Raw genomic sequence first — 13182 nt, 5'->3', positions numbered from 1 at the left:
AAGATGGTGGTGGTGGTGGTGGTGGTAAGTGCTTCATATCAGTCGGGAGTAAAAGCTGAGCGCATTTAGCCCGGGAGCCAGAAGAAGGAGCCGCTGATGGATGTTCTGCTGGGACTCTGCCTCTCGAGGCTTTGGACGGAGGTCGTCTTCGCTCGGGCAGAGCAGGAGTGTCTGTGCCGTGGACCGTGAAGTGTTAACGTGTTTCAAGCCACCGCGACCCTGTCATTTCCTTCACACAGCGTCGGGCTGACCGCCTCAGGATTCCCTGTCCTCCCATCCCATGGAACACAAGTCCCTGCAGGGACCAATCACAGGCGTCCTTCTGCCTGTCAGACCGGGGCGTCCCTGTTCCCTTCAGGCACTGAGTAGAAAAAGTGCCGCAAACCCTCGAATTTCCGAGTTGGGGGGGATGGCGAGTGGTAGCAGGTGGGGAGGGAAAGAACAAACAACAGTGGGAATGGCAGCCAGGCATTCCGGGAATGGTATCCGTACATATTGTTGAACGTGCAGTAATAAGAAAACGTTTCTTCGGATTCCCCAAATTCCCGAGTGTCTTGGCAACCCCGCGGCCCAACTTCATCTGCCCAGGGCCGTGGCGCGGAATCAGGGAACCGCAGGACTAAACGCAAAAGAGGGAAATATTAACCAGAGGCTTGACTCTGAAAGACTGAGGTGGTGAGGGATCTGGTGATTGATGTTCTTCTAATCTGGTAGCCAGGACTGTTTACATTTACGGCATTTATATAAAGTGAAAGTGAAGTGATTGTCACATGTGATACACAGCAGCACAGCACATGGTGCACACAGTGAAATTTGTCCTCTGCATTTAACCCATCACCCTGAGTGAGCAGTGGGCACCATGACAGGCGCCCGGGGAGCAGTGTGTGGGGACGGTGCTTTGCTCACTGGCACCTTGGCGGATCGGGATTCGAACCGGCAACCTTCTGATTACGGGGCTGCTTCCTTAACCGCTAGGCCACCACTGCCCCTAGACGCCCTGCTACCACCCATTTACATTAATGTAAATGTAATCGGGTAGCCAAGACTGTTTACATGTACAGAAATCAAACAGGCTCATCCCTTCCCTATATTGTGAAGGGTTTACATAGATGGTTATTGGCGTAAAAGCAAATAAAATTTTCATACTTTAAATTGTTAGTGGCTCAGATGGTGGTAGTAGCCTAGTGGGTAACACACTCGCCTATGAACCAGAAGACCCGGGTTCGAACCCCACTTACTACCATCGTGTCCCTGAGCAGGACACTTAACCCTGAGTGTCTCCAGGGGGGGACTGTCCCTGTAACTACTGATTGTACGTCGCTCTGGATAAGGGCGCCTGGTAAATGCTTAAAGATGGTGAAATTCACAACACAAGGGGTCATTTTTCCATTCATGAATTAAGCCTGGTCCTTTACTAAAAGAGGACCTCGGTGAAGTTCCCCGTTCAAAAATGCTTTTAGTTTAGGACTGGGCTTAATCCATGATCCACAGGATAAATATTAATTTTGTAATCGCACCACTGCAGGGTCTGTATGAAGCAACATTTCAAGCCTGGTCTATTGACCATAAACCTCTCTTGAACCTTGAGGAGGAGAGCGTCCCTGGATGTTGCAGGACTTTTCCTCTGCCTCTGATGATCCTGCTTGCAGGTTTGGGAAGTTGCGATGTAGAAGGATCGGGCAGATCGGGCACCCGGCATGTGTGATCGCGTCCCTTATCGCATGAAACACGCGATAAGATTTGTTAGCGCCGCAACGAGACCGATCGCTTTCCCGGAGCCAGATGCTTTTGATTGGTCGTGTGAATGTCACCATGGCAACATGGGGTCACTGGAAAACAAGCCAATCACAGCCGGTTCCTTTACTGCTTCCTGATATGTGGCAAGGTGCCTGTCTCTAGGAGACCCACGCTGCTGCGCCGTCGCCGCGAAGCCCACCGATCGGTCCACACGGAAGGAAAGGAGCCGTTTAATTACGTTTTCCTGGCTTTTTCGGGATTCCCTGGGATTTTAATGGGATGCGATGACTTGGGTACAATTCCAGTAAAAAGATGGAACGGACGTTCTAGTCCATAAGTTGGCCTTGGTAAAATCCAGATTTCGGTTTCGTTCCCCAGGCTTCATTACGTCTGTGGGATAATCGAGTTTCGCCTCGCAGCTTGTTATCTCTCTCTGCGTGGGGTAGGCCGATGCCCGCCCGCGCGTACGTACGTTCGCTCGTTCCGGCCGAGCCGTAATTCACCCGGCCCTTCGGCGGGCGGGCGGGGTGAGGCGAGGCCGCGGAAAGATGTGCACTAAGGAGAGGCCAAATCCAATAAGGTCCCTGATTCATTTTGGGTCTTGAGAGTGCTGACAGATGCCGCGGCGGGCAGGTTCACGCTGAAACCCGAGAGGACTGGGCCATTATTTACTCTTTGCGAGGTGTGTGTGTGTGTGTGTGTGTCACATGTGGTCCGTTCTCGCTATAAAGCATGCTTCACTTCCCCATTTAATCCCTGCCCCCACGCCACTCCCAGCGTGGTGATGTCATGGAAGAAACCCGAGCTTGCGGCCTTGTGGATTTGCATGCCTCCCATCTTTTTCCTGTTTGTTCGAAACCGCGACTGTTCTGCAGACGGACGCTGGCACATTATCCTGCGGCCCGAAGAGCTTAATGGCTTCGCTCGGGGATTAAATCGGGGTCCACAGAGAACCCGCCGTGTCCACGGGGTCCAGCCGAAGCTCCCGGCTTCACTAATGACCTCTGAGGAGAAAAGGGAGGGTACTTAGCAAGACTGCCTTCTGATGGAGTGCAGAGGGCCGCTGTGGCCCCAGTCGAAGGCCAATTACGGGGCCGATGGAAGGGCCAGGACGGTAAAGGTGCTTCGGGGCCCAGTCCAGACTCCACCCACGATGGTGAGGTTTGTTCTGCTGTCAAGTTGCGACCACAGGGCCCGACCTGGTTCCCTTACCTTCCCACAACACCCTGTAGCGGCCTCAGGTGGGGTCTTACATGAGTGAGATGATTTTTTTTTTGAGGGAGGGGTCCTGTCATGCTGACAGCAGCACTTTCTTTTGTGTGTCCCCCCCACATCCCTGCTTGCTCTGCTCAGCCTGCAGGATTAACTCTGAAGTGCGTCTGTGTGTGTCTGAAAGCATATTAGTGTACACTTGAAGGCCCTTTATCACTCCCACAAACACACACATTCTGTTTGTTTCCATCGGAAAGAACGCGAGGCTGTATCCCCGGGTTCCCCAGTGGAAATTTTGGGACTGAGAAGGTGTTTGGTTTCCTGCTGGTATGGTGGCGGTCATTAGTCCCGATGGCGATCATGCAGTTCTCTCGGCCTCTCTGGGCTTCTGGAGAGTGGAGGACATGTCACATGCCTTGGGCCTTCTTAATGGCTGTAATGACCGTGGTTCAGGAGAGTCAGGCTGCAAATATTCAACAAGACTGCACAACTCTGACCAATTTTGAGCATTTTTGAGCTATTTGTGATAATGGTGCATTTGATATGTATAGTTTAATGTACATACGTGTTGTGAAGATAACTGTGTTGCATCACAACGTGAACATTATCAGCATTTAATGCGTTGTGAATACCAATGCAGAGCCTAGAAGCTGGTTTTCTTGCTATTACTACAGAGTGGTCCATTTATATGGATCCACCTTAATAAAATGGGAATGGTTGGTGATATTAACGTCCTTTTTGTGGCACATTAGTATATGTGAGGGGGCAAACTTTTCAAGATGGGTTGGTGACCAGGGATGATAGTAGCCTAGTGGGTAACACACTTGCCTATGAACCAGAAGACTACAGAGTCACAGGTTCAAATCCCACTTACTACCATTGTGTCCCTGAGCAAGACAGTTGCTCCAGGTAACTTGTAACTACTGATTGTAAGTCGCTCTGGATAAGAGCGTCTGATAAATGCCATAAATGTAAATGACCATAGTGGCCATTTTGAAGTCGGCCTCTTGGATCCAACTTTTTTTTTTTTTTTTTTTTTCCCAATAGGAAGAGGGTCATGTGACACATCAAATTTACTGGCAATTTCACAAGAAAAACAATGGTGCGCTTGGTTTTAACGTAACTTTATTCTTTCATGAGTTATTTACAAGTTTCTGACGACTTATAAAATGTGTTCAATGTCACCAACCATGCCCATTTTATTAAGGTTTATCTATATAAATGGCCCACCTTGTATATACTATCTTTACATGCCAGTTCCATAGTGCATCCATAGTGAGGCAGTAGCTACCTGAGGTGCCACATTGGGCAGCGTTCGGACCCTGCCAGACGGAACGATTTATGTAATCCTCTAAGAGGCTTGTACTGGTGGTGGGGGGGCGAACTGCTGTTGCCCACTGGGTGTGGCATTGGTCAGAGTAGCCCTTTGGGGTGTGGCTGGCATTGTACTGTGGGGTTCTTCACAAGGAGTTGGAGGGGAGGATGTCTGTATGTGATTTTAAAGAAGAAAGGCCGCTCTGTTGCTAAAATCCTGCCTCTTTTCTCCCTTGTCTGGCAGCTAATGGCAACGAGAGCAAAGCGTTTAAAGGAGACCGATCTCCCTGTGTCCCCTCCCGAGTCATCCACATCCGCAAGGTCCCCATCGAGGTCTCCGAAGCCGAGGTCGTCTTACTAGGAGTCCCGTTCGGCAAAGTCACCAACCTGTTGATGCTTAAAGGCAAAAACCAAGTACGTTTCCCCCCGTCCAGCAGGTCTTTATATTTATTTTATTGAATTTTTTTTGCTCTGATTTTATTGCTTGAATCACTGCGGTCATTTCAAATCGGTTTATTTCCTCAAACGTTACATGGAAGCGTGTCATTGTTATCCGGAGAGGTAAAGCGGGGCCATGCTGGCCGCCTGCCAGTGCCAATTTTCACGGCGCTGTCCAAGTTACTTTTTGTCCAATCTTTTCCGGGCTTATGAAATTGAGGTCGAGCATTATTGAATACGAGTCTGTTCCAGTCCATTTAGAAATTCTTCAAACACTCAGAATCTCACATTACCTTCCAAAAAAAAAAAGTAAAAAATCAACAACCCAAAAGCAGTAAAAATATGCTTGGACACGCTGAGAAGAACGTTGTGGGCAGTTACGCTTCGTTAACGGCACTAACGCCCGTATGCGTCCCTTTCAGAATACACCACGGTCTGCTTTAATAAGAGTGCTGATAAGATGGTGCTGAACAGACCACAGCACTCCACCCTCGAGTAGCTTTTCATACTCAGAGACAGACAGCATATTTAGACTAAAATGACGGGCAGAATTCGAGATGGCAAGACTGCTCGATGAGGCGCCAAAGCGAGACACGCCTCCCATCTATCGGCCTCTCACTCCTTGTGTAAACTGGTCAGAATATTTCTCTTTCGCGAGGGTGAGGGCATGAAAATCCCTCTCCCTGGCTGCCAAATCCGCCTCATCCATCCCCACGCAGCGTCCAGAGACGCTGCTTTTGTTTGCTGTAATGAAATTTGCCTGACATTTTAAAAATACTCCTCTTTCACTTTTTCCTTTCTTCTCATACTCTTCATGTGGCACTTGAGCGACGCGCAATAGCGTTTTATTTATTTATTGCATTTTCGTGGGTTGTTTGATTCCTCTTCTCTTCATATTGCAGTTCTGTGCTTCCCTTCCAGGCTTTCATTGAAATGGCATCCGAGGAGGCAGCCATGACCATGGTTAACTACTACACCACTGCCACGCCCCATGTACGCAACCAGCCCGTCTACATCCAGTACTCCAACCACCGCGAACTCAAGACCGATAATCTGCCCAACCAAGGGGTATGTGTGCGCTACACGTTGATAATGATTGATAATTGCTGCATTATACTTTTTCTATTGTGAACTTGGCAAATCTGATATATATATGATTTTGTGCTTTGCCAAGTATATGAAGTGTATTTATAAAGTGTGTGACCAGTCTTTGCAATTCACAATACACACAATCTCTACACAGCGAGCTCAAGCAGCCTTGCAGGCTGTCAACGCAATGCATGCTGGGAACATGAGTCTCTCGGGCTCGGCGTCGGCTCCCGACAGCGCCCTGCTGCCCGGACACAGCCCGGTGCTGCGCATCATCATCGAAAACCTCTTCTACCCCGTCTCTCTGGAAGTGCTACACCAGGTCAGGCCACGTGTTGCAACACTGCGCTCACTCGGCAGCGTTCTCTTGACTAAATGGTGGCGGCCTAGCGGCTAAGGATGCGACCCCGCCAAGGTGCCACTGAGCAAAGCACCGTCCCCACACACTGCTCCCCGGGCGCCTGTCATGGTGCCCACTGCTCACTCAGGGTGATGGTTAAACGCAGAGGACAAATTTCACTGTGTGCACCATGTTCTGTGCTGCTGTGTATCACAATGACAATCACTTCACTTTACTGAAATGACTGCGATGACATTTTTTCTCACTTCAGATCTTCTCCAAGTTTGGAACTGTGCTGAAGATCATTACCTTTACCAAGAATAACCAGTTTCAGGCCTTGCTACAATATGCAGACCCCATGAATGCACATCATGCCAAAGTGGTACGTCCTTAAAATCCCTCCCCCACTTATTCCCGCCCCCAGATCCACAGATTTACTTGTCACTAATCTGCGATGACTCAGTGCAATTAATTAGCTTTATACCTTCGAATATAAATGCCAGGGTTGCTGGGAGAACATTAATGTCTGAATCATTAATGCTGGTTCGCTCAACAGTGAACATCTCTGGCCCCGAATGTCACCGCCGAGGTTGCCGTAATCAAGGTGTCGAAATAAATCACCCCCCCCCCCCCCTCAATCCAGGCTGGCCTCTCGTGTGACGTTGGCCATGGGCTCCTGTCTAGAGGCCTCAGGGTTCTCAGTCTTTCTTCTCAGCCTGCCGTCTTGCCTTTTCCCAAATCCTGTGAAAGAAGGAAGGATGGGTGGGGGGGAGGAATCGTCTCGTGATGCGTTTTGTCACTGCCAGTTGAACCCAAGGGAAGGGGCGCGGGGGGAGAAAGCTCGTAATTGCACTGCTGGTGTTATCCATTGTGCTGCTGCCATGTTGCCTCGCTCTCCTGCACAATGAATGCATTTATTAGTGCTAGCTGGGCGTGGGGGGGGTTCTCTCTCGTGTTCTTGTGTTAAGTTGCCAGGGAAAAGCGAGATGTTATCCATTAGCTGAAGAGAGGAGTTCAGTAGGAAAGAAGCCTCGTGCGTTGTTATTGGCGGAGGGCGTGTCGGGGGCGGGGTGTGCCCCCCCCCCAGGCCTGCTGTTTATCTTCTAATGGCGACTCCCATCACGATGGCCCGAAAGGTTTCCTGTCAGAAGATACGCCATGTGTGTTTTTGAGCAATTCTCGACAAATTGTGGTCTGCCTAAAATTGAATCCCCTCAATCTGTCGTCTGAGGCTGTTCTGCTGTGAATTTTTATGGATCTGTTTTTGCCGAAGTGATGCATCCATTTTTTATTTATTTATTTATTTTTTTTTTTTTTTTTATCGTACCCTGGAAATGCAAGGGCTAAAAGAAAATAAAGGTTTTGAGCCAGATGGCAGCATTAAAAACGAAACTCCAAATTGTCTTTTGTCCCGGACGACAGGCCGAGCTGCCCTGTTTAGCGTATTGATTTTCAGCAGCGGTGCCCTTTGATGTTGGGAGGAAACAGCAGTCATCTCTATTAGGGGCCAGGCGTCATTAAGTAGATCAGATGTGATCGATCTGCAGGTGCTGCTCCGGAGCCTTTGCTCAGCGTCCGTCCTCGCCGGCACAGTCGTGATGGGAAATTATCGGGCGTGTGGGGGAAATTGTCGGAATGAGGCTGATAACGTCCTGCCGGTTTGGATCCCGTTAAAGCCGTAAGATCAAATTTGGCTTTATTTGCCCAGACACTCAGCTGAGGCGGGCGCGGTTATTGGTGATGAAATGGTGTCTGAACGACTTTTTAAACTATGTTCGATTGTGTTTGTTCACCATCCGTCGCCTCACATGTGCTGGTCTGAAAACGGTTTCCCTCACCATAATCCTCAACTAATAGATTTGTCTGATGAAGTGTTAATTTTATTTGATCAAAAACATACTACCCGGACGGTACTGACTTATCACAATAAAAAAAATGATAACTTTCGTTTAGTTTAGAACCCTCATAGTAGAAGTAGAACTTGGGTGGTGACCAAAGTGGCCATTTTGAAGTCGGCCATCTTGGTTCCAACTTGTGTTTTTTCAATAGGAAGAGGGTCATGTGACACATCAAATCTATTGCTAATTTCACAAGAAAAACAATGGCGTTATTGTTTTTAACGTAACTTTATTATTTCATGAGTTATTTACAAGTTTCTGACAAGTTTTCCATATAAATGGCCCACCCTGTATATGCTTTTTGTGTGTTTGTGTAAAAGACGGTAATTTCAGGCTGATCTCATCCCTATTGGTCCTCCAGACTTTGGACGGCCAGAACATCTACAATGCCTGCTGCACGCTGCGTGTGGAGTTCTCCAAGCTGACCAGCCTGAATGTGAAGTACAACAACGACAAGAGCAGGGACTTCACACGCCTGGACCTGCCCTCCGGTGATGGGCAGCCCACCTTGGAGCCCACCATGACTGCTGCCTTTGGTAAGACATTGTCCCGTTTTGTCACAGTGTCCCGAACGCGGAATGTCTCGCCTGGTTGATGGTGATGATGAGTCCTATAGCTCTCTTGAGGTGTGTAAGAAAGAGTTGAGTCTTTGGTTGGTTTTTATTTAACTTCCTCCTGAACAGCAGCATGGCAACACAACAGCCAATCGCCTGTCTGCCTGTCCCCTCCCCTCCCCGACTGCTGTTCACACGTTTGATGTCAACACCGTCGGAACACACGCAAAATCAAAAGCTGGCGTCATCTTTATCACGAGCACACAAAGTCGCGAGTGGGTAGGAAACCGGCGGCCCGGGAGTGTGAGATATATCGGGGATTGTGTGTGTGCACAAGGGAACATGTGATTTAAGAGGGTCCGGGAGGGGCCAGACTCGCTAGACACTCATCTTGTTGTCCCAGGTCCTGTAAATCAGCCGTCCTGTCTGTGTAGCGGGGTGCTGGGGATACCGATAAGCCGCGCGTGTGTGTGCCCGCGCTGTAAATCATCCCTGATGGCCCCTCGCTGTACGTGGCGCTGTGTGAAAGGTGTAAAACGGCGGCCATTATTGCCCCCACATTAATGCAAATAGAAACATCGTTTTTCTCGCGAGGCTGCGGCACAGTCCCCAGACGGGAGTCGCATGTTCTCGAGCCCCCCAACATAATGCCATAATGTTCTCTTCCTTCTAATACATTTTTGGGTTTTTTTGCGCAGAGCCGGTGCCGGGCTAGAATATTCCGACCCTCCGATTTGCTGATGCCTCGTTTTCGAGGCGGCGATGGTGATTGATTTGAACGCTCGTGGGTGGGGGGGGGGGGACGTGGATTCGACGGGCCGTGCTGCTGGTTGGAGTTATTTTTTGCATCGGACTGAAACACTTCAAGCCATATGGCTGCAGGGCTTAATGAATTCTCTACTAAGTGATTCACTCCATTAATCACACTGTACACTCTGCTTATCTGGTCCCCTGCAGGTTGGACATTTTACACGCAGCTTGTGGTTTCTGGTGGAGATGCTTGACTCTCTCTCTCTCTTTCTCTGGCTTTCCTGTTGCAGGGGCTCCTGGGATCATCTCCTCACCGTATGCAGGGGTGGCCGGTTTCGCCCCCGCCATCGGCCTCCCTCAGGCCGCAGGTACGGTAGAATCGTGCTCTCCTCAACGCTTCCTCAGATGACTGTCGACTGAGAGCTGTGAACGCTCGCGTGTCCCCGGGTGCCCCCCGCGAGCGGGTTTTTCTGCTTTGGTTGGTCTGCATTAGCGCGGATTAATGAGATGCGCGTCTCAGCGCGCTCGCAGACATTGAAACGAGCCGCATCATCTTGTTAAGAGGCTGCGGTGTCGGACTCCCACAGTAAGACCCTTCTAAAACACTGGTGTCGATGCTGGTCCAATTTCCAATTCTCAATAGTCACTAGCAGACACCAGAAATTGCTCCAACTGAGTGTAAGTTAGTCTGGTTATGAACATAATGGAATATATATATATATATATATATATACACACACACACACACACACACACACACACACCAGACGTTCTGTGGTTAAAAAGTGACCGGTGATGAAGGGCTGCAGTCACGAACAGGCAGCATGTAACATTTTGTGTTTTAAAGGCCAAACAGCTCATATATCCCAGCCTCCCCAAGCCCTGCCCTGTCCTCCTCTCCCCGTCTTTGTTGCCATGGTGATCCGTCTCCCTCCTCAGGCCTGTCCATGCAGACGATGCCCGGCGCGCTGGGACCCCTCACCATCCCCTCCTCGGCAGTCGCGGGACGGATGGCCATCCACGGCATGGCACCCACCACCCTCCACTCCGTGCTCCTGGTGTCAAACCTGAACCCGGACGTGAGTGGCCCCGCTCCGCTTGTCCCTGTCCCCTTCCCGCTGCTACACCCCAGCCCCCTGCTGCTTCTCCACACAGGAACAGTTGTGTGGGAGCGGTAGCTTGCGTGTTGGTTTTACTGGTTTCATGTTCACGTGAGAGAGTATTTTACAAAATCCTAAAAAAAAAAAAATTATTACAATATTTTTATATACCTAATATATTACAAAATATTTAATTTCTGTTTTTAAAATGAGATGCATCATGGTCTACAACGTGTTTGTTTGACAACTAGACCGCTGATGGCGTGTTGGCAGGTTACTAAATGAAAGCCGCCACCACGTCTGCTCTCACCTCAATCAATTGTTTGACTGACGGGTAATAAGGATTGTTCTCCCTGTGTCACGCAGAGCATATCGCCACACGGACTCTTCATCTTATTCGGTAAGCGGCATTTTTTTTTATTATTATGCTGAAAATTGAATTTCTGGACGAATGTGTTTTTTTTTTTCTTCTCCCCCCCGTTTGCTCACTTATGAAGGCGGAGCGCTACACGGTGGAGAAAATGGAGGTGCTGCCGCACAAACAAAGAGCAGATCGCTCGCTGATAGGAAATAATGGCGGCACGTAAACGGCGACATATCTCCTGTACCTGCTCCGCTCGGGTTATTGCCCCCCCCCCCCCCGCAATTTAATATCTGTCAGCCGCTGACGGGGTGCGCGGCTTTATTCTGACTGATGCCCGCGATATGCCGCCTCGTATCCCAGTGGCCCCAGCGTGTGGCGGCGCCCCCCCCCGTTCCCGCCAGTAAAATACGGCCGACCGTGACGCACACACTCCCACGTACACGCGCCAAATAAAGTGTGTAAGTGCGGCCGTAACTCTACTCCTCCGCTCTGTCTCCCTCCCTCGCCGCTCAGGGGTCTATGGCGACGTGCACAGAGTGAAGATCTTGTTCAACAAGAAAGAAAACGCCTTGGTGCAGATGGCAGACGCAACACAGGCCCAGCTTGGTATGAAATCCCGTTCGGTCCAGATGTACGGTGTTTTTTTTTGCTTGATTGACCACCCTCTTGCCTAGATATATATCTCTTAAAAACAAACAAAAAAAAAACCCAGAGCCCTCTGCCACTAACATCAGTGCCACTGTGGTTTTGAGGATGGCCCCTCGCGTATTTTCAAATCATCTCCCATCCTGATCAATTCTGATACAACTCAGACTTACCTAGCGGGCAAGGAAGCGGACCCGTAATCAGAAGGTTGTGGGTTCGAATCCCGATCCCGAATCAGCCATGACAAGATGGATTAAATACAGAGGGCACATTTCGTTGTGCGCACTGTGTGCTGCAGTGTATCACAACATCATTTTCACATGATTTTAAATTGTCAACCAAATTGTGTGACCAGTCAGTTTTGGGGTGGTAGTAGCCTAGCGGGTAACACACTCGCCTATGAGCCAGAAGACCCAGGTTCAAACCCCACTTACTACCATCGTGTCCCTGAGCAAGACACTTAACCCTGAGTGTCTCCAGGGGGGGACTGTCCCTGTAACTACTGACTGTAAGTCGCTCTGGATAAGGGCGTCTGGTAAATGCTGTAAATGTTTTGTAGAGCTGCAGTCTTAAAATGTGGCTCCATTGGACATTGGAGATCAGAAATGTCAACAGGCAATAACATTAGTTCTCCTGTGACGTCTAGCAATGAGCCACCTGAACGGACAGCGTCTCCATGGGAAAGTGATCCGGGTCACCATCTCCAAACACCACACGGTGCAGCTGCCCCGTGAGGGACAAGAGGACCAGGGTCTCACCAAGGACTACAGCGGCAGCCCGCTGCACCGCTTCAAAAAGCCGGGCTCCAAAAACTTCCAGAACATCTTCCCCCCCTCCGCCACCCTGCACCTCTCCAACATACCGTGAGTCTCCACCACCCCGCCATTCCTCGTCTCCTCCCTGGCAGCATTATTTTTAGAGTTTAATTAAAGTCATCTGTCACTGCACATGTCATACTATGAAAATAATAATCAGTTATCAAACACTGAATGTAATAACTGGGACTGATTTTGTTTATGCAAAGCGGTTTTGTAAATATCATTTTGGAGCGTCCCCCCCCATTGCAAAATTATTCACTTATTATTTTGAGAAATAGCTGAAGCATTGCAGTTCTGAAATTCAGCCTAGATTATTTATGGCTATGATCCCCAGACCCTACTAAATAATGCATATAAAGTCATAAAACCTGGACCTGAACGTGAAAAATTGCTTATACCACAGTATTGACCATGTGGCTACGTTGGACTGGCAGTTTGTAGATTACAGGAGATTTTCTCTGCATAATATTTGCATTTAGGTCCAGAGGGTGTATAGTAAAATCTATATGTTTATGAATGAATAATGATACTCATATTCATGCAGCCAATTGCCCAAGGTCCTCAAATCTTGACTGCAATTTCAGAACTTCCTCGCAGTGCGGTTTACTGCCGTAGAAAAGCAATGCGCGCGCGGTTACGTGCCGCTATTGTTCCCCGTCGTTTCGTCCCGGTCATTAAGTTCCACACAGATCAAAGTCAGGGGCCATTTGTCATCCTCAGCCTGTCTGGGTTTTTGTTTTTCTGAATGTTTTCCTCCCTCGCTGCCCCCCCCCACACAGTCCCTCGATCACAGACGACATCCTCAAAGACCTGTTCGCCACCTCCGGATACACAGTGAAGGCCTTCAAGTTTTTCCAGTAAGTGCCGTGCATATTCTTTTCCCCTCTTCATTGTGTTCACCTGTTGTCTGGTTCCTGTAATAA

The 13182-nt window shown here is 49.2% G+C and overlaps 1 protein-coding gene across 6 annotated transcripts in view; it reads left to right on the top strand.

The window, feature by feature from the left end:
• ptbp3 (polypyrimidine tract binding protein 3) overlaps positions 1-13182 on the top strand; it is a 37045-nt gene that overhangs the window by 21660 nt on the left and 2203 nt on the right. For all 6 annotated transcript variants that reach the window (XM_028971283.1, XM_028971285.1, XM_028971282.1 and 3 more), the window contains 11 exons: positions 4508-4677; positions 5623-5769; positions 5945-6112; positions 6402-6512; positions 8390-8564; positions 9623-9700; positions 10272-10411; positions 10799-10832; positions 11310-11402; positions 12088-12304; positions 13039-13116. In XM_028971283.1, the coding sequence (XP_028827116.1) occupies positions 4508-4677; positions 5623-5769; positions 5945-6112; positions 6402-6512; positions 8390-8564; positions 9623-9700; positions 10272-10411; positions 10799-10832; positions 11310-11402; positions 12088-12304; positions 13039-13116 (1411 nt within the window). The remainder of the gene's footprint in view (positions 1-4507; positions 4678-5622; positions 5770-5944; positions 6113-6401; positions 6513-8389; positions 8565-9622; positions 9701-10271; positions 10412-10798; positions 10833-11309; positions 11403-12087; positions 12305-13038; positions 13117-13182) is intronic.

The sequence above is a fragment of the Denticeps clupeoides genome, chromosome 3 (assembly GCF_900700375.1).
Source record: "Denticeps clupeoides chromosome 3, fDenClu1.1, whole genome shotgun sequence".
Classification (NCBI taxonomy): domain Eukaryota; kingdom Metazoa; phylum Chordata; class Actinopteri; order Clupeiformes; family Denticipitidae; genus Denticeps; species Denticeps clupeoides.
Note: the sequence above shows the minus strand (reverse complement) of the source record. Positions and strands in the feature narration are given on the sequence as shown.